The sequence below is a fragment of the Pectinophora gossypiella genome, chromosome 16, assembly GCF_024362695.1.
Source record: "Pectinophora gossypiella chromosome 16, ilPecGoss1.1, whole genome shotgun sequence".
Lineage (NCBI taxonomy): Eukaryota > Metazoa > Arthropoda > Insecta > Lepidoptera > Gelechiidae > Pectinophora > Pectinophora gossypiella.
In genome coordinates, this window is record NC_065419.1 from 8,344,923 (window position 1) to 8,367,278 (window position 22,356).

The 22,356-nt window shown below is 38.3% G+C and overlaps 1 protein-coding gene across 5 annotated transcripts in view; it reads left to right on the plus strand.

The window, feature by feature from the left end:
- LOC126373627 (pickpocket protein 28) overlaps positions 1 to 21,103 on the plus strand; it is a 23,712-nt gene extending 2,609 nt beyond the window's left edge. For 2 of the 5 annotated variants that reach the window (XM_050019829.1, XM_050019830.1), the window contains exons 2-15: positions 6,874 to 6,999; positions 8,310 to 8,495; positions 8,861 to 8,990; positions 9,604 to 9,719; positions 10,484 to 10,589; positions 11,637 to 11,791; positions 12,638 to 12,749; positions 13,156 to 13,248; positions 13,656 to 13,795; positions 14,365 to 14,495; positions 15,299 to 15,358; positions 17,777 to 17,990; positions 19,740 to 19,913; positions 20,596 to 21,103. In XM_050019829.1, coding sequence (XP_049875786.1) covers positions 6,971 to 6,999; positions 8,310 to 8,495; positions 8,861 to 8,990; positions 9,604 to 9,719; positions 10,484 to 10,589; positions 11,637 to 11,791; positions 12,638 to 12,749; positions 13,156 to 13,248; positions 13,656 to 13,795; positions 14,365 to 14,495; positions 15,299 to 15,358; positions 17,777 to 17,990; positions 19,740 to 19,913; positions 20,596 to 20,713 — 1,764 coding nt within the window. In that variant the 5' untranslated portion in view covers positions 6,874 to 6,970 and the 3' untranslated portion in view covers positions 20,714 to 21,103. Of the gene's footprint in view, positions 1 to 6,873; positions 7,000 to 7,900; positions 8,017 to 8,309; positions 8,496 to 8,860; positions 8,991 to 9,603; positions 9,720 to 10,483; positions 10,590 to 11,636; positions 11,792 to 12,637; positions 12,750 to 13,155; positions 13,249 to 13,655; positions 13,796 to 14,364; positions 14,496 to 15,298; positions 15,359 to 17,776; positions 17,991 to 19,739; positions 19,914 to 20,595 lie in introns of all 5 variants that reach the window. The other 3 variants (XM_050019831.1, XM_050019832.1, XM_050019833.1) reach the window with 3 other exon arrangements.
- The last annotated feature ends 1,253 nt before the right edge of the window (positions 21,104 to 22,356 follow it).

Here is a 22,356-nt window from a genome sequence, read left to right on the forward strand (position 1 = left end):
TTAAAATGGATTCTACCTGCACCAACAGCGTATTCAATTCCTCATATGTTAGGATTTGTGCACCAATAACTCGGTAGAGGTGAGTCTTCACAGACTTCACACCCGCCTCCCAAAGTCCTCCAAAGTGAGGAGCTCCAGGTGGATTGAACTTGAACTCGATACGCTCAGTCTCACAAGCCGTTCGCATGATGTTTGCTAACTGTGACTGTGCGCCTTTGAAATTGGTGCCACAGTCGCTGTGAATGATGTTACACCGACCACGTCGACCTATGAATCGTCGTAGGGCCGCTAAAAATGCTTCGGTTGACAAATCAGATGCCAACTCTAAGTGCAGTGCTTTGGTAGCAAAACACACGAATAGACACAGATATGATTTTGTTGTCCGTGCACCACGATGTCTCTGAAAAGTAATGTTAAATGGACCAGCATAGTCGCAGCCCACCACCTGGAAAGCCTTCATTTGAGTGATACGCGAACGAGGTAAGTCCGCCATTTTTGGTTGATATGGAATAGGCTTCATTCTGAAGCAACGATGACAGTTTGATAAAACCTGATTAATGGCTCGTCGAGATGATAATATCCAAAAGTTCTGGAGAAGAAGATACTGCATAGTTTGTAAACCTGGATGCAGATTCTCATTATGCACACACTGAATGATTAAATCAGTTAAACGATGTTTTCGAGGAAGCAAGGCTGGATGTTTGGTTTCGAAATTCAAGTCTGATCTGGAAAGCCTTCCCCCCACACGAAAGACATCTTCCTCGTCCAAAAAAGGATTGAGTTTTCTGATTGATTTTGATAATGTTCGATTTGAACGAAGGCGATCAATTTCGGCTTTAAATGATGATTGTTGCACATGTTTTACTAATAGTAACAGAGCGTCGTGTAATTCTGGCTCAGTAAAATGACCTGTATGCTTGTCTTTACGCAGACATTGAACAAAACGCTTACAGTAAGCGAGGATGCGCTGAATTTTTCTTAAAGAAGAATATTTTTCGATAAGACGATCAAACGGATGTTTGATTACTGGCAGAGTACTGGTCAAAACACACGCACGCCTTTCACATGATATTTCAGGATCGATTGGAGGTGATTTGGTTGTATCAGGCTCAATAGGCCAATGATGCTGATCGTGAGACAGCCACTCAGGACCTGTCCACCATGAATTATGATTGATTAACTCATCTGGAGTTAGCCCGCGACTTGCGCAATCTGCGGGATTTTGCTTACCGGAGACATGCATCCACTTAGCATCCGGAATCTTTCTTTGAATGATTGATATACGATTGCCAACGAAGGCTTTATAATCTGTTGAATTTGAGTTGATCCAAGACAACACTATCGTGGAATCACACCAAGCCCATACACCTTCGATGGTGATCATATCTGCATACAGGTTTTTGATATGCATCATAAGTTCTGCGAGCAAAGTCGCACCACAAAGCTCAAGGCGAGGCAGCGTTCTACGTTTGGTTGGAGCTACTCTTGATCTTGCCCCTACGAGGGCCACGTGATGTTGATTTCGCTCGTCAGTGGACCGAAGATACACTACACCGGCGTACCCCGCTTCGCTTGCATCCGAGAACCCATGGAGTTGGTAAGTAACTGTGTCATTTTTAGTTATACGCCTAGGAATTCGAAGCTGCGATAAATGAGGTAACTGCTCTGTATACTTCATCCATATTTGATGAATCTCACCGGGAACGGCTTCATCCCATGATGTTCCCAACAACCACAATCGCTGGATTAAATGTTTAGCCATAAATGTTAATGGAGTAAGAAGCCCGATGGGATCGTAGATACGCGCCAACTCTGACAACATGGTACGCTTAGTACAATCTCTTTTGATTTGATTTACTTGATATTCGAAAGTGTCATTTTGTGAATTCCAGGCTAAACCTAGCACCTTCACAAAATTGCTGTCACTATCAAAAGTAACACCTGGAACCGCCCTATGATTTTCAGGAATGCTTTGCAGCACAGCGGTATGATTGCTGGACCACTTACGAAGCTCAAATCCTCCAGACCCCATTATGCCTATAAGTTGCTGTTGACGTTCTAAAGCCTGCTCTACGGTACTACATCCTGTAACGACGTCATCGACGTAGAGATCTTGACGCAAAATTTGCGCAGCAACTGGAAATGACTCCTCTTCATCTTGAGCTAATTGTTGGATCGTGCGAATGGCCAAGAATGGCGCTGATGAAACACCGAAGGTGACACGGTTAAGACGATATTCCTGAACGGGTTCATCAGGGTTACTCCTGAAAAGAATGCGTTGGTAATCACGATGCTTATCTGTTACTATGATGCGACGATACATCTGTCGAATGTCCGTCGTGAACACAATGTTATGAAGACGAAAACGCCACAATATATCTGTTATCTCTGCTTGAAGTTTTGGTCCCGTCAAAAGAGTGTCATTCAAGGAAATGCCTACTTTATCCTTTGCAGAAGCGTCGTAAACCACGCGAAGCTGCCCGGGTTTCACTACCGCAAAATGTGGAATATAATATGCTTTAGGAGATCGGCACTCTTCCGGCGGCACCACTTCCATTTGACTACTCGACAGGTATTCCAAAATATGTTCATTGTATTGTTTTTGAAATGCTAAATTTTGAATTAATTTCTTTTCAATTTGTTGAAAACGACGATACGCATTAGAATACGAATCTTCAAAAACTGGTAATTGATCGCGAAAAGGTAACTGAACAACGTAACGTCCTTCGCTATCACGACGAGTAGTTGATTGATAGATTTGTTCACACCGAATGTCATCTGCTGATTGACACTTCGGTTCAGATGAGATGTTATCCATTTCCCACAACTTTTGAACTGCGACATCGAGATTCGCGTCAATTGATACATGATTTACTGATAGAGGAGTAGGAATGGAGTCACTCGATGATGTTGGTGTACGTCCCATAAGGACATACCCGAAAATTGTATTGATAGCGGTAGCACCTTGATTTTCACCCTCCACTTTCCCCGGCAACAAAATTTGTGGAAACAGTTCTCCCCCCATCAAAATATCCACTGCTCGAGACTGATGATAACGCTCATCAGCCAATTTCAGATTTACTACATGTTTAAAATTGTTTTGATTTACATGATGGGTGGGCATGTCACCACAAATCTTGTCCAAGGTCAATGCTTCGGTCACAAAGGAAGGCTCAGATTTACCAATTGGACGGATCTCGAGGAACACCCTACCACTGGACTGCGCTGGAGCCTCACCTATACCCGACATGGGAGTGTTGGTCTTGTACTTAGTCAAACCTAAACGTCGTGCACAGCTGCTGGTAATGATATGGCTTTGACTACCCGGGTCCAGAAGAACTCGAACTCTCTGATATGCACCAAATCCATCTTTCACTTCAACCTCTGCTGTGGCAAGCAACACGAATGATGAATCTGAACTGTTAGAAATGTTTGATAAGGATGTTACTGGAGTGATAACATTTTCCGAAGATGGTGGTGAAGGTGCTGATTGCTGATTCGAAGCAGTCTTTTGATTTTGTTTGACAGGAAAATGTAGCAAGCTGTTATGCCGTTGATTACAAGTCTTGCATCTAAATTGTGAAATACACTTTGATGTGTTGTGGTTACTGCGTAAACAGTTGAAACATAATCTGTTTTGTTTAACAACCTCATTCCGCTCTTGAGGTGTCTTGTTTAAAAATTGTTGGCACATATAAAGGGCATGTATGTCCTTACATAAAACGCATGTTGGTGCATGTGATGTCTGAGCTAGAAGCATGGTAGGTTTTGATTGATTTGATTGATGAGAAGACTTTTGAACATTCCTCACAGATTGCATGTTTGATGTTTGAATGTTTGATGATAACGAAGAGCGTTCCAAAGCCTCACATCTTTCTTTTAAAAATGATTTTAATTGTTGGAAACTAGGGAAATCACCGACCTTACAATCCAATTCAAATGCTTCCCGAGATGCTTTATCAAGTTTGGTCAGTAGGGAATGGAACAACACAAAGTCCCAGTTGCTGGTAGGTAAACCTAATGAATCAAGCATTGACAGGTTTTCATTGTATGTGTCCAACAGATTCCGCAAGCTTTCAGCAGATCCCACAGTCACAGATTTAAGATTTGTAATTTGTTCCCAGCACATAAATGCTAAATATCTTTTATTACTATACCTATCCACCAAAGCATCATAGGCATGTTGATAATTTGCTTCAGATATAGGAAAAGCTCGAATAATGTTAATTGGTTCTCCTGATAAAGAAGTTATTAAATATTGAAACTTTTCTACATTTGATAAGTCTTTCCGATGATGCACCAGTGTGTTATATAAGTCAATAAATCCTGGAAAATCTTTTAGCTGTCCCAAAAACGTTGGCAATTTCATGGGAGGAAGTTTCAAGTTCTGGTGCTTTGAAGTGTCAATAGAAGGTTTAATATCACTCTGTTCTTTTTTATGTAAATGCTTTTTCATTATTTCCAGCACTTCAAAGTACATATCATCAGCTTCCTCTTGATACTTCTCCTGCTCTTTGATATTCTCTGGTGCAGCATTAGACTCTGTTAAGGCAACTACAAGATTGATATGACTTTCATTAAAAGTCTCCATATATGTATCTAAGCGAGAACCCCATACTTCTAGACGTGGTAAAAAACTTACATCACTCTTACACCTTCGAGCGAGGGCAACAGCATCCGATAATCGTTTGTAAGCGATATTTCGCTTTGATGTATAATGTGTGATCATTACTGCACTCATTTTCACTGTTTACACCTTGTTTACACGAATATTTCGAGTTTATCTCACTATGGACACACAAACCCGAACAGAACACACACTGATTTAAATGAATAAACGTTTAAAACAGTTTAAAACTCGACAAAAGTTCTAAAAAACACAGTATTTTGTTTTGAAACTCTCGATTCGTTGTACTGAAACGTCAAAAACTCGGCAAATGAACGAATGATTTGAACGAATGATACCGCCAAAGGGGTCGATTCTTGACGCTCTATTTTGAATTCGAAGGACCAGTTTTCTACTGATAGAAAACAATGTTAATTTATTTTATAAAAGTGAGATTTTGCTATGTTAATGAAACCAAATTTGATAAACACCACGACCGTTTTATAATAAAACAATGATTAAATGATAGAATTATTTATGTTTTTGTTCTCACATAAACGCTCGAAAATGAAATGATAAAAATGTTTTATAATGTTATTTATGATGATAGTTGATGATTGTTTACTTGTTTGCTATATGTTACAAACAAAAAGATGATGAATTTTACGATGAACTATACTCGTGTCGTATTCACTTAAAACAACGTTTGATGTAGTTAAGTATTCTTATGTTACTCACTAAGCACTTTGATTGATATTGAAATGATATTACCTAATGTATGTATGTTTACGTTAGGACACTAAATGAATTTGAAAATAACCACCCACGAATGCGAACGAACAAACTGAATAGGTAGTAGGTACTTTCTGGAATGTAAGAAAGTACTTACTGATTGATGTATAAAATGATAAATTGTGTGTGAAAAAACTAGGACATATGATAGAAAACACAAAAGTATGCTGTGAAATGATATGTTTTGTATGATTTACACACTATAAATGATAAATATAAACAATTTGCTACTTGGTTTTTGTGAACAAAATGGACGCCGAACTACGCCGCAACTTTCCCAAACAAGGCAACACGGTGCAAATTTAGAATATCCGGCTCGATGCGACCAGAAAATGTTAATGATTTCGATAGCTCACGACTGTAAATCCAAAGGGTTGCCTTGTCGGGTTGTGAGCACTTTAAAAGATGGAAAAGGGAAACGGACTCACGTGTGATGAGGCTCTGAACTTGGCTGGAATGCTGTTCCTGAGGGGCGCCCCTTATTACTTGTTCACGGTGAAGTTTAGAAGCTGGAGATGGTCACTTAGGTAGTTTTATGATTTTTTAACACAATATGTTATGATGTCCGTACGCACACTTGACGACCGCTTTTGAAGAGAGCGAAAATGGGTCGTTGGGGTGAATGAATGGATGTATGGGAATGGATATAGGAAGAGCGGGAGATTTAAAGTGCTAACTGATAATTGATTACTTAACATACAGGGTAACGAAAACTTGAGGATGGTTCAGACCATGATTCTCAGTCGCCAAAGTATGAAACTGAAAATTTTCATGAATTTTCCGACAGGAGATTCCACTTGATATGAACTCAGAATCATTACCCTCAGTGTTTGTTACGTGTCACTAACACTCATACATACTCGTATGGTTACCTATACGTACTTGTACGGGATGTAAGTGATATCGTAACGAATACTGAGAGGGATGATACAGCTCATTATTCTGAGTTATATCAAGTGGAATTTTCCATCGCAAAAGTGTAGAATTGAAAATAATTTAAAATAACACAATAAAAACATGACTTTTGCGACGGAAAATTCCAGTTGATATTAATTCAGAATCATGAGCTCAATCATTCCCCTTGTATTCAAATTTTAAGTCTATTTTTTTTAGATTTAGTTTTTTTTAATAATAATGATGGATCTCCCTATCCATCCATAGGGAAGGCCCGTGCCCTAGCAGTGGGGACGTTAATGGGCTGATGATGATGATGAATAATAATGATAAACTGGTGGAGTAAGAGTCTCGGAAACGGCGAGAATAATGCATGAAGACTGATGAGAGAGGAAGCGACAGTGGTGAATTGGTGATACGTCATGACTGTAGCCAATGGAATTCCGCGATTACAGCCTACCCCAATGGAAATAGTCGTTATCTTCTGAATGTTTGACAATTCTCTACACAATCTCGTAATAATTATGTCACACTGGTGATAAGCAGTATGGAACACATTAATATATTTCTTTTCTTTCTAGACCGTCATGCCGAGATTTTTAGGTGTCGCCCACGTTTATCACTCAGGGTCAAGACCGGACTTTATTTATTTTAAACACAGTAGTATGCAATCTAGATATGACTGCAGACGACATTCTTAGAGAACGGTACGTTTTTAAACAATTTTTATTTTTTTATTTATACTTCAGGCAGTGGAACAACACAAATTGTAACTCCTCAGCCCCTTCTATGAAAGAGGGGAAGCCTGTGCTCTATCAGCAGGACGACTGTAGGCTGTTGATATTACGAGGAGAGTTAGTATCTGTAATTTGTTACCAAGTACTGTTTACTACAACCGCATGTACCCAGTAAAAAGTGAAGTGGAGAACTGTGTCAGGATCGAAGCAAATGGAATTCCATAGGCTTTGCTTACCCCGGTGAGAAATAGGCGTGAGTTATGTATGTACTCAGGAAAAATGTTAAGTACGGTCACGAGCATATGTATACACTTTGGTACCATGTCACAATAACTTTTTTGACAAATTGAACTGTTAGTCTTACTAAATGTCAAATATGTTAGTGCGACAGAGTCCTAAAGTGGGTACATTATATTGTCTACAAGTATATCAGAAATATACCTGATATGTAACCTACAGATTCGTCTTTGCCGTTGCATTGTATGTACATATTAATAACAAACCAACGCCGTCGCCGAGTTGTAGTTGTAAAGAAACGTATTTTAGTCATTTCTAAACTAAGCATAGCATCAAAATCGTAAATATCGAAACATTTCTTAGATTTCTTGAAAAAAAATAAAAGAATATACCTAATAAGTACTGCCTACGCCGCAAAGAATAAGTCGTAGGTAAATAGGTATTATACATGTGTAGGTACTCTACTCACATGTCCATTATGACAAGTCGAAAAATTTGCATAAAAAAATAATTAAATACCTAACTCTAATTTAATTACGAAAATGGGAATATTTCCCAATGGTTTCGCTTTATGTCATTTTCAACAAAAATACATACTATGTTTGGATGTCCGTTTCAATTTCATAATTGGCAGTGGGTCCCTCAGGAAGGCCTAATAGCAACGTTCGCGCCAACCACCAAGCCTTGTTGATGCCTCAAATGTACTCACTCGATTTAGTCATTTACAAGCGACATGCGAAGACACTCGAGGTAACCGAAATATGTAATAAATAAAATAATTGCAATTATTATACCTTATAATAATAATTAGCATTTTTGTAAATTATTATTTTTTAGATACAGAAAAATTTAATACAAACTGTATAATTATTACTATTTTTATTATAATATTTCTATCGGGTGGACATAAATTTTAATAGGTAACTGATAAAAAATCTGAAAGTAAACGTATTTTTTATTTATTATTATACTTTAGTACAAGAGAAGGTTGTGTAGGTTGTATTTTTAAATATCCTCCCTTTATCTTTACATTATTTTTTAAGGTCTGAAAGTGTAGGGAAGCCCGAAGAAGATGTCGAGAAGAAAAATGAAAAAGAAGATGGCGGTCTTTTTAGAGGCAGAAGGAGGAGGGACAACGTCATTAAGGAGTACCTGATTGACTACACTGCGAACTCTAATCTTCATGGTCTGAAATACATCGGGGAGAAAGAGCGAACTTTTGTCGAAAAGTGAGTATCTACGACAATGTTTGAGAATTGAGATCTTTTATAAATATAGTAAGAGCTAAACCTTAGTTGAAAGTTAGCTTGATTTTTCAGTGTAAAGAAAGTTATGTCTAAATAGGTAGTAAGTACTTATAAATTACCACTAGCAAAGTAAACAGTCGAATGAAAAGCTAATATTCCCATGCTGCTTGTAATCAAATCGGTTAAAGGATCTCGTCATATCGAACTTTCATCGTGATTCATCAAATATCTAGAAACACAAATACCGTGGAGTGGAGAATTGTCGTCGTCGATTTATTGATTAAAAATAAAAATAAAAAAAAGAAATGTTTTAAATACGACCATTTGTGTATTGACAATATTTTCAGAGTATTCTGGCTGTTCATGTTCATATGCTGCGTGGTGCTGTGCTCCGGCCTCATCAGTAAACTATGGACCAAGTGGAACGAGAGTCCCGTTATCGTTAGTTTTGCTGAAAACCCCACCCCAGTGTGGGCGGTAAGTAAAACCCACTAGTGTCAATGAGGGTCATTCCAGGCTACGTTCCCCAAAAAAAAAAGTAGATGGCGCTGGACAGAGTTGCTTTTGTTTAATCTTCTAACCTGAAAAACAGACATATGCATCTTTTATCTTTGTTTTTGGGTATAAATGATGACTCTTGTTATTACACCCAGGCACAACACATCTTCCATCCATTATTATTCTGATCAAAACAAAGAGAAGCAGTATAGGTAGCAACACAATTCTATGCCATATCTGAACCGAATATCAAGCAACAAATATTTAAATATTTTAAATCTAATCTAAAATCGTAAGTTGATACGAAGACCTAAGATCGATTTGATGAAAAGGGATCAGCTAATCGTCCATAACAATAAAACTTTTCAATCCGTTCAAAAACTCCTCACTATGTACTGTACCTATATCCCTAAGCATTCGAAGCACTGAGCAATCGGCAGCAGAACCATCCCACACAGTTCTGCAAATAACTTTACCACGTTAAAGATCAAAGTTCTAAAGATTCTCTTTCTAAAATAGTAAACTGTTCATTTCTCTCATCAAAAAACCAGCCCCGCCACCGCCGGGTATTTTATTTATTGTTTATTCCCAGATCCCATATCCCGCTGTAACCATTTGCTTCGAGACCAAAGCGATGCAAACCAAGTTCAACTTTACGGAATACTACCATTTGTACAATAACGCCAGTTCCAACATAACGGAAGAAGAGTAAGTCATATTACACTTTATTCAAGTTTCGTGTTTACCAAGCATTTTCATACTAGAGTAGTTTAATATACAGAGAAAGGGACGCGTATCTTCACGCGTTTAGAAATCCATAAATAAATAAATTTACTATGTAGCACGGATACACGCGTAAATCGCGCCATTTTATGCGTCTACTTAACCACTATAATTGCAAGCATCTAAACAGCTCCAAAATAACTATTATCTACAAATAGTACCTATACCAATATTATCAATTGATAGAGGGAAGGTTAACAGCGCTAGCGTAATTACACCATACAAAAGACATCAACGAGACGCCTGTTTTTCCTGAATTAAATACATTATCTTTCGTTACCAAAAAAGGAGGAGCTCGGTGGCCCAGCGGTAAACGCGCTCGGTCTGCCATTGTTGAAGTTAAGCAACTTTCGCAAAGGCCGGTCATAGGATGGGTGACGACAAAAAAAAGTTTTCATCTCGAGCTCCTCCGTGCTTCGGAAGGCACTTTAAGCCGTTGGTCCCGGCTGCATTAGCAGTCGTTAATAACCATCAATCCGCACTGGGCCCGCGTGGTGGTTTATGGCCCGATCTCCCTATCCATCCATTGGGAAGGCCCGTGCCCTAGTAGTGGGGGTGTTAATGGGCTGGTGATGATGACCAAAAACATATCACAAGACCGCTATTAATAAGAGAATAAGAGTTGTAATCGTGTACATAATCGTGATAATGATAATAAAGGAATATAAAATAGGTTGTTATTCTTCCAGGCGTCATTTGTTTGAAGACGTGTCGTTAGTATGCGACGGTCACTTGGCCCCGAGAAATGGCAGGCAGTTTTCATCAGGCGTTGATATCGTAAACAACTTGAAAGAGGTAAGTTTAACAAAACCATTAAGAATTGCCAGAATTCTGACTTTCATTAGGTGTTCCCTGATGGTACTAACTACATTTTATAACATTTTTTTTAACTTTATAATTCCACCCCTGGTTGTTTCATCCGGTTAATTGCATTTTCGTAAACACAATTGGCTCGGTCATTATTTATAGACACGCTCAGAAAGCTTGGTGAGGTGTGTGGATACTAAGTTTATCTTACGATGGATGTTACCTCTGACTATCCCCATTGGATATAGTCGTGAACTTTTGTTTTATATTTTTGATTGAGGGGAAGGCCTGTGATTAGCAGTGGGTCGTACAATATAGAGTATTTCTGTTTATGTTTTATGTATACTTTATTGTTACAAGTCTAATCTGCTATGTTCAAGCGTGATAACCCATTTGAAAGAACGTTTAACTTACACCACCGTAAGGTCGCGGGTATGAATCTCGAGTCAGATTTTCGAATTCATGTTTGGATCATAAACAATTGATGTCGCATTATACCCGAATAGTGTCTTTTTTAGGTATGTGACCTAGCCTGTAATTGGGCTGGTTTTCCTTTCGGGTCATATACCTAGGTAGTCGCGTCTGCAGAGTCTGCACGACAACCACGCCGCGCGATATCGAGGTTTTCGACCTATAAACGCAGCGAATGCTATCTAAGTAGACAGACGTCGAACGGCTATTGGTTGAAGCCCTCGTTATAATTCGCACCGCGCCGTGCGGTAGCCGTACTGCGAGGGTTGTAAAACACTGACGTTAAATTTTCAGGTCAGGTTAGCAGACCCTGTGACGTAGAATAAGGAATAATAACCACGTATAGAATGGCAACTAGATTTACCTCCTCCTACCCCTCCCCCTCTCGGTACTTTAGTCTTCAATCGTATGGTACATCATACAAACAGAAGCGCGAGTACGATAACATCAATGTGTAGTGTCTGTGTAAAGGCGGTTTTTTGTATGAAGTGTCCGGGGTGTGCCCACGAGAAGGGCATAACGCACCGGAGATGATAATGATGAATCCCAAGCCTAATCTTTCAGGTTTCGCCAAACATGACGAGCGTATTCTTCGGTTGCATGTGGAAAGACACTCCCAAGCAAACGTGTGAAGATCTGTTCTCACCCATTCTGACGGAAGAAGGACTGTGTTACACATTCAATACTTTAGGAGCTCAGGAGCTGTTCAGATTAGAGAAGTATCTAATTTGTCTTTTGTTTTTTGATATAGTTGACGAGAGGGTATATTGGTGTCTAAGAAGTTAATATAACGTCTAAGTGGTAGATTTTATCTATCTATTCGGGCTCACACATTTTAGTTTGATAACTCTTAAATTAGTGCCGTCCTTCACTTACGAAAGAGAGGCAGCTACTTTTAGTCCTGTCAAATTAAGTTAAAATTAGGTTGGTGGTTCCCCGAATCGATAAAGTTATACGTCTCTGCCCACCCCTTTGGGTATACAGGCGTGATGCTGTTTTAATTTTTTGTTTATCAGACGGCCAGATAACAAGATAAATTATATTTTATTTATAATGTAAACAAGCCTCCGTGGTCTAGTGGTAAGAGCGTTAGGCTCACGATCTGGAGGTCCGGGTTCGATTCCCGATGGGCACATTGTCGAAATCACTTTGAGACTGTCCTTTGTTTGGTAAGGACTTTTCAGGCTTGAATCACCTGATTGTCCGAAAAAGTAAGTTGATTCCGCGCTTCGGAGGGCACGTTAAGCCGTTGGTCCCGGCTATTAGCCGTAAAAACACCTCCACCAACCCGCAGTGGAGCAGCGTGGTGGAGTATGCTCCATACCCTCTCCGGTTGATTGAGAGGAGGCCTGTGCCCAGCAGTGGGACGTATATAGGCTATTTATGTTATGTAAACAAGCCACCAACCCTATGCTCCATACCCCCTCCGATTGGCGGAGGCCTGTGCCTAGGAGTGGGGCGTATATAAGCTGTTTATTGTTATGTTTGTATGTACATATAAATAAGATTAATATATATTTTTATTGTAGTAGAGTTAAAACCCCTTTCTTTGTTTTGTCGCATAGTCTGCATACTGAATATACTTACCTGGACAATTACTTCAACTCCTCGGGATGGACTTTAGACAACGGATATCCAACAGATACTCTATCCGACACTTATCCACATAAGGGTTTGGTAAGTCAGCTGATGATGGGGATGTGGGGACGTATACAGGGTGTTAGTGACATCGTAACGAAAACTTTGAGGGATGAATCAAACCATGATTCTGAGATGATATCAAGTTGAATTTTCCGTCGCAAAAATATGGAACTGAAAATAATTTAAAAACACACAAAAAAAACCTTGAATTTTCCGACAGGAAATTCCACTTGATATTAACTCTGAATCATCCCCGTCGGTATTCGTTACGATGTCACTAACACCCTGTATATTCAGGGACACCATAGTCCGTTTCAATGGAAAATTCCACTTGATATTAACTCAGAATCATGAGCTGAATCATCTCCCTCAGTATACGGTAAGGTTTCACTAACACTCTGTATATGGCTATTAAGCTATTTATGTTGCGTATCCTTTTCAGGGCCATGGTATCAAAGCTGGAGTAACATTCCTGTTAAAAGCCTATGAGATCGACTTGGATTATCTTTGCAAAGGCCCTGTTCAAGGCTTTAAGGTAAAGTTTGAGCACTTCTTGACAGCACAAACGCTTCTAAAGAATTTGATAGAAATATAGGTAAAAGTATCAAAATCCTTCAACGACCTGTCGCCTTTCTCTCGCTCCTCTCTTTCTCTGTATATATCTTTCGTCTCTCTCTTTCAACCTACCCCGCCCCCGTCTCTCTTTCTCTTCTTTCCGAATATCTCTTTCGTCTCTCACTTTCACCTCCCTTTCTCTCTCTCTCTCTCTCTCTCTCTCGCTCTCTCTCTCGCTCCTCTCTCTCTCCTCTATCTCGCTCTCTCTCTAGAAAATTGTAGAAATAGGCTACTTACCACGACAATCAAAGTCGCATGCATCAGCAACCTTTTTTAAAATCATTTTAACACACCTGCTTAAATAATTTTCATCTTTTATCCATACAGATATTACTCCACAACCCCGCAGAACTACCTCGGCTGTCCCAGCAGTATTTCAGATCCCCACTCTCACAGGAGGTGGTAGTGGCTGTCAAACCCAAGATGATGACCACGTCGGATGGACTTCGGCCCTATGATCCCTCCAGGTATGTTGATAGAGCGAAAATATCGCAAAAATCGAAGCACAAGGCACAAGCTTCTCTATTCATCCATGTTGACAAATAGTACACTTACAGCTTAGTGCGAAAGAGACATACATAATGTACAGGCCAGTTAACGTTGGGGTCTAGAAATAGATATTATGGTTATATACTATTCTGTGAGCGAATAAAAAACAGAGAACACGTTCAGCTGCTTGTCTTTCCGGGCAAGTCGTGAAATCCGGCAGGGGTTTGAGGATAGGGAGTTCTTTCTAACAAGGTGCAAATTATTATGGGCGATATGCTGATCCCCTGTCATCATGAAGTTCGTCATATTCAGCTTAGGACTGTATCAACAGTGGCTGCAAGTTGACTTTGATTACTTATTGCTCTGCCCACCCAATTAGGGATTAAGGGCGTGAGTTTATATGTATATGACGTTAAATAGACATCGTAAACCAGGTGACTACTTTCCAGTCCATACCTCAATAATTCCATCATATTTCTTTCACACTATCAATATTATGAAATTTGCAAAAGAATGTTGTTATATAATATTTTTTTACGCATTACAGACGTAAATGCTACTTTCAAAACGAACGTTATCTTCAGTACTTCAAAGTATATACTCAATCAAATTGCGAGATGGAATGTACAACCAACTACACTTTGGCTCGATGCGGCTGCGTACACTTTGGTGTACCACGTAAGTAGAATTAAAAAGGAAAAAGCTCAAAACACACATGCGGTACCGAGAGCGTTCCGAATACGCATTTTTTTATTGGAGTTTGTATGTTGGTAGCCGTGCATAGAAATCCAGGTGCGACACGGTGCGATTTCAAAGAAACTCCTGCTACCCGCACCGGAATTATGTCGGTATAGGTGTCTTGAGGTTTAAATAGACGAGAAGATATTATGTATACTTTCATTATTCTATAGGATATTCCTCCTCTTCTCTCGCGACGATTTCCCATGTTTTTTGGGGTCGGCCTTCATAGTTCTCTTCTGTCACCACGGGAGTTGCTCTGTCTTTTTAACCGACTTCAAAAAAGGAGGTTATCAAATTGACCCATATTTTTACGTGACTTGTTCTATATTTGCCGCAAATGGCATTAACTACTTGGTCAGACATATGGGAAACTCTGAATCACCCGTCGAATTGACTCGCATGTGCATGTATATAATACTCGTATTGTTGGAATTGCACAATATTCGTATACGATAGTCTATGTGGACTTCTTAACATGTGTGCCATATTACACAGATGTATGTCTGTATGTTTGTCCACGCGTTTCTCAGAAACGACAAATCATATTGTAAGTAGAAAGACGGAAAATAACCACAGTGAAGAACAGGTTGTTGGTAGCGCCGACTTCAGCATTTAGATCCTGACATTGTACTTATTCAACAGAAATAAATAATATTTCTACTTTTTACTTTACGTTACGTTACTTTTTAATTAAATTAAATTACTTTTTTTATTATTAAATAATAATAACAACTTTACAGGTGGTCCCGATATGAAAGTATGCAATGCGGGTAAAGTGGCGTGTCTAAAGCAAGCACAGAGTAAGTTACAATTATTCTTCGCACTTGTTACAATGGCTCATTCATAATTATATTAATGAATAAGCCACGACAAGTTAACAAAATCATGACCGTGTTCTTGTTGATGTATCTTTATATAAACAAAGCCTTTTTTAAGAAGACACACACCGAATTATGAGTTTGAATTGAAGTTTGAATAACATAATTGATATCATGTGGCTCGCCACCTATTACATGGCTTGAGAGGATTGGATGTATCTTACTAATAAACAAATCATTACTTTTAAAACCTCCTGATGTAGAATCAATCGTTAAAATCATTAATGGCACAAATAGTAAAAAAGCTCCTGGTGTTGATTTAATTAGAGTAAAAGATATCAAAAGTATCAAGGACAAAATAGCTAAAATAATCACACATCTTATTGCGCAAAGCTTAAAAACTGGTATTTATCCGGATTCATTAAAACATGGAATAATAAGACCAATTTACAAAAAAGGACCTCACACTGACTATGGAAATTACCGTCCAATTAACATATTACCTTCTCTTGATAAAATAGTGGAGAGATATATTTCTAACAAAATTAATACTTTTTTCCAAAAAGAGGATATTATCAATAAACAACAATATGGATTCCAAAAATGTAAAAGCACATCCCTTCTCTTATCTAAATTTACTGACGAAATTAATGGATACCTTAATGATAAAAAACAAGTTTTAGTTACCTTTATTGACTTCAGTAAAGCATTTGACACTCTTAATTCAAATAAACTATTCTCTGAGTTGGATAACTGTGGTATACGTGGTCCTTTATTACAATGGTTCAGAAGCTATCACGAAAACCGGTATACGTCAGTTAAAGTTGGTAACACATATAGTAGCAAAATTAAAACTGAAATCGGGACAGCCCAGGGCTCAATTTTAGGGCCGACGGAATACTTGGTGTACGTTAACAGTATGATCAATGTGGTAAAAGATAGTTCAGTATATCAGTTTGCCGATGACACATGCGTGATTTCAGCTCATAAGGATGTTAAAATAGCAGAAGACATAATGCAAAACAGTCTAAATTTATTGAGCAAATGGTCGCACGATATGGGCCTAGTCATGAATCACCAAAAAACCAAGATTATGAAAATTTGCTCTAGTCATATGGACATTGATCGTACTGTTGATGTTATCGTTCACGGCCATGAATGCCTACACAATGAATATAAAGATTGTATATGTCAGCCCTTGGAAGTGGTGGATTGTTACACGTATTTGGGTTTAATTATTGACAAAAGATTTTGTTGGAAGCCTCATATCGATGCAGTCTGTAGAAAGCTTAGAGCTGTGTTGGCTAAGTTCAAAATCCTTAAATATAGGTTACCATATAGTACTCTTTTGATGTTATATAATGCATTAGCCGATTCAATAATAAGTTACGGGTTAAACTGTTATGGTAGGACATTCTTCACTTATATTAATGATATATATCAGCTACAACTAAGGTTATTAAAAGCTATTATACCGTATAAAACTAAAGAGCAACTGAAACAAGATGAAGAGAAAATTTTTACTTTTTGTAATGTACTTCCAATCCATAAAAAAATTAATTACATCATTTTGTTAGAACACTATTTTAATGAAGACATAAAGGAAAGGATTGTACAAAAGAAATGGACCAGATCTGTCGATATGGACAAATTAAGGGTACCTCGTTACCTTAATTTTTACGGACAACGTACTAGTAAATACATTATATCGAAGATTTGGAACTGTTTACCACTGCATTTAAAGAATCTGAAAAAAAAATAGCTCCGTTAAAACTAAAATAAAAGAGTTTTATATGAAAAACATAAAACATGAGGTATAAGTTTTGCTCATCAGTCGAGTTGTGTACTCAAACTGACTTGAACTGTTTTCTTCTAGAGGTATATTAGGTATGCGATGTTGCAGATACCCGTTTGCAAGTTTGAATTGTATAACGCATAATAGGTTATTGTAAGTTATATCGGTGTGTGTGTGTGTGACGAGATGTGCTCACGCTGCGTACCTACACTCAACTAATTATCTTTATTTAGGTTTAAGACGTTACATAAATTTCTTAATATTAAAATTTGAACATATATGAAATGTAAGACTTAAAACTAAAAAGGGTACTAGCTCGGCTGATGTCGTATCGACCCACATGAGGGCAATACGACGCCGATTTTAAGCCAGACCTCTAAAAAATAATACAAAATACTTAAACTAATAACAAATCAATTATCAGCAACAGACTCTGTGCTATTAAAATAAACACATTATGCGCACGGTTCATATACCTTACTTAAGTAATTTTGAGTTGTTTGTTTGCAGATAGATGTGTGTCTAAGAGCGCTGAGTGTGTATGTTATGTCTATGTATATGTGTGATCAACTAACTGTAATAAAATAAACTCTTTGATTTTCCAGTGGATCTTGTACTAACTCTAGCCCAACTGGAATTAAATATTGACGATACAAATGAAAATGAAACTCTCCGGGAGTCGAGGGAGATAGCTGCCAAATGTCAATGCATGCCGGCCTGCACCTCTATCGAATACGAAGCTGAAACCTCACAGGCCGACTATAATTGGAAGGCTATATTCACTGCCTACAAACAACCTATTGAAGAAAATGAAAACGAGTAAGTATATCTACTTGAGAAAATGTAGTGATGAGAATTGAGAAAGGGATGCTCTGATGGTTCGAACATGTAGAGAGAATGAATGAAAGTAGATTTACAAGTACGTGTGTAAGTGGGTTAGGAGAGGAAGGCCTAAGCGTACATACTGCCATCAGTTCCTGGATGTTTTGTAGTTCTTTGATGAGAGCGGAAGAAGCAAAAGTGATGTGTCAGAATCGTAGTAAGTGGAACTCCGTGGTCTCTGCCTACCCCAAAGGGAAATAGGCGTAATCTTATGTACAGTCACGAGCATTAATATGTATACACTTTGGTACCATGTCACATTAACTTTTTTAACAAATTGAACTGTAAGTCTCACTAAATTTCAAATATGTTAGTACGACAGAGTCCTAAAGTGGGTATATTATATTGCTCATGACTGTATGTATTTCTACTTACTTCTGTCGACCTTGTAAAATGACATCTCACCTTGTTACCATTTGTTACGGAACCAGAAAAATATAGCATGGTTAATGCAGCATCTGGTTGCTAGTTGCCTTTTCAAATAAACTTTCGTTCGTTTCGTTTCGTTTTCGTTTCGTTTCGTTTAAGGAAGTCGACTCTGCCTATCCTGTGTGATAGAAATTACAAGCATAAGTTTATATGTGATATTATTATTTTACGGGTGTTAGTGACAACGTAACGAATACTGAGGGGGATGATTCAGAATTTCAGACTATGAGTTAATATCAAGTGGAATTTTCTGTCGCAAAATTCATGATTAGTTTTTTGTGCCATACATAACGAATACTGATGGGGATGATTCAGAATTTTCAGACCATGATTCTGAGATGATATCAAGTGGAATGTCCTCTCAAAAAATATTTTTTTAATTATTTTCAGTTCCATACTTTTGCGACGGAAAATTCCACTTGATACCAACTCAGAATCGTGATCTGAATCGCCCCTCAATGTTTTCGTTAAGGTGTCACTATAACCCTGTATATTAATTATTTAATCGCTATTTAAATATTTTGTCGTAATCGCTATTTTATTTGCCTATTAAACCTATTAATTAGGCGTCAAAATTCAAAACTAACAGTTCAATTACGTAATATAAAGCTTACACAAATACATTAAGTAATATTATATGTTATGCCCAACAGAAAGTGTTTGGAGAGAAATTCCAAAGTTTTTCTAAGAAGTGATTAATGAATTACTTATGCCTTAGCATATTAAATAGTCATGATAGAAACGCCTCAGCTTCCCTCAAATTAAGATGTTATGGCTGTTCAAATAAAGTTCAATATCGGTTGTACAATGTCGTTAAACACCGTCGCTTGTGTCAAGATGCGCCACAGACACTTCTTCTATCGCGTGGGTTGTGAGGTGGATTACCAACCCCATCAACCCTGGTGTCAGGGTTATTATTTGTCGCCATAGGCCCCTGACATGACTCATGTAACGACTACGTACTTACATCGGTAAGTAGTAAAGACCAACGGCCCAACGTGCCTTCCGAAGCACGGATCATCTTACTTTCGGACAATCAGGGTATCAGCCTGTAATCTCCTAACTAAACTAGTGATCACAAAGTGATTTTTGTGATTTGTCCCCACCGGGATTCGAACCCGGAACCTCCGGATCGTGAGCACATCGCTCAACCACTGGACCACAGAGGTCGTCACAGTTTTTTACAGAGATTAGTTGTCTATTTGTTATACGAGGTCTATGTATCTGGGTGAATAACTTTCTTATGTTTCTCAACAGCGTGAAGTTCGCGCGTGTGATGATATTCTTCAAGGAGGCGCAGTTCATCACGTCGCGGCGGTCCGAGTTGTACGGCCAGACTGACTTCCTGGCCAACTGCGGCGGCGTGCTCGGCCTCTTCCTCGGCTTCTCTATACTCAGCGTTGTCGAGCTGCTCTACTTCCTTACTCTAAGGTAAGCAATTTACAGCGTGGTTAACGGCCTCCGTGGTCCTTTTTTTTTTACGTGATTTATTGTAGATTTGCCTCAGATGGCATTAACTATAAGTAGCCAGACAAATGGGAAGCGCTAAAGGCTCTCACAACAGGCCTGAGGGTGCCCAGTTGGGCGCCAACCTCGGTTCAGGGCATCGTCTGAAAGGAATAATATTTGAAATAATTAATCGACCCTAGTGGGTCGATAGCAATAAGCGTGGATTGAGGGAAATCGTCGACCATGCCGGCGGGGTCGATATCGGGGTCCTAAAGTGTTTGGTGTAGCGAGCTGGTTGGCTGTCTGTATGGCTAGAGTAATCGGGTCGTCGGGATCGTATATTACGTCCTTCGCCTCCGTGGTCCAGTAGTTAAGCGTTGGGCTTACGATCCGGAGGTCCTGGCTCCTGGGTTCGATTCCCGGTGGGTACACGTCTATCAAAAAAAATATTTATATCTCTGGTTTGATAAGATTATTCCGTGCTTTAGAGAATAGGTACATCAAACACCAGTCCCAGCTACCTACCTACTTTCTTTTGAAGTGTTTCACTGTTGTAAAACTAGCTGTAACTATTTACAGGATAACTGTATATGTTCTATACGTAGGTACAAATATATTTAAATTCAAATGTTTTTACTAAAAAATAAATCTTGTTATTTTACAGAATTTGCTGCGTATTATGGCGTCGTCGTGCTGCGAAAAAGAAAAATCTGAAACTATTTCCCAAAGAAGACAAAGTGGAAACGGTTAGCTCTAAGCCTAACAAACTTTATATTGATTAATTAAAAATTTGTTTTCTGGATGTATTTTTCAAATATATGCACAATTAATTGTGTGCTAAATTAGGTACTCGAATCACACTTGTTTTATAATATTTTGCGGAACCAAATGTTAGCAGTAACCAATAAATTTTATTATTCTATTGTATAGCTTTATTGGAAATATTTTTATACTTACTATAAATGTAAACGATAAGAATCCTGATACACATGCTCATTTCATTACTAGCAGACTTGCTTTTTAACTGTAAATCGACCGAAGTATACAGATAAAGAGTAAGCCCCTAAATAAGCATGCTAGTAAAATGTGTATGTGTATTCAGTACGAGTAAATAGCCTTAGATTGTTATTAGGTATCCGATTAATTAAAATAAATTATTTATGTGTAAAGAAGTTTTATTGTTTATTTACTTAAATTAAATTACATAAAAATAACTGTATAAATTAAACTGTGCTTGGACCAATTGGTTTTTTCTTAGGGGCATATCCAATCCTGTTGTGTATTTCCTCTGTAGTTTTAGTTCCAAGCCCTAATGATTTAGGGGTATCCTCTTGCATTTCATTTGCTGTTGACGAAGTATTCGCCTGATCCCGGCGAAATGCTTCATATTCTTGCAAATCGTCAAGTTTTAAAGTTATTTCTGTTAGAGGTCTTCGAATCATTGTAAATCTGAAACAATAAAAAAAATGTTTACTTCTAAAGCGTGTTATATATTTTTGTACTATTGATTGAACGCATCCTTTTTCTTGCAATGTTGGTAAGCTTAGCGTTCCCGTTAGTTTAGAGATTGCAAAAGTTACAGGAAAGACTAGGTAGTCGATATCGATAATATTAACAGTACGAAACGAAATCATACTCTACGATACACACATGACTGAAACAATAACCTTATTATCGGATATAGATATCGGAATAGTTTTAAATATAAGTACTTATACTACTTATAGGTACAAAGTGTTTCTAAAAAACATGCTAAAATTATTACTACTATTTCTTTCTTTAACATCGAATCTAAAATAGATATAGAGGTGCCAATAAAAGTATTTTCAATGTGTTGATTGATACGTGATAAAGCACTATCTTTTATACCGGGTGTTAGTGACATCGTAACGAATACTGAGAGGGATGATTCAGACCATGATTCTGAGTTAATATCTAGTGGAATTTTCCGTCGCAAAATTCATGAAATTTTGAGTTTTGTTTTTAATTATTTTCAATTCCATATTGTGCTTTTAGCTGCATAGAACCCAAATTTCAATAAAAAAAACAATAATAACAAATTATCGAAAATTTTCGATGTAATGGAGACAACAGCTGCTCGAACGGGTCAACGGCCACACGCACCGCGCGCCGCGCGCCCCGCTCCGCACGCCCCGCTCCGCGCGCCCCGCGCCGCACTCCGGCGGCGGCGGCGCGGCGGCGGCGCGGCCTACAAAGTAGACACTACGAACCGATCCTATTTCTTTCTCTGTCTATCGTAAATTATAAATTTATTTTATTCTTATTCTTAAATGGACGGATAATCAACAGGCATAAAATTTATGGAATACACGTCAATTTTAAGCAGAAATCTAAAACAACCGACAGAATTAAGTTGACAGCACACGTCAAACGGTTTGCATACCAGCGAGATACCTTTTTGATT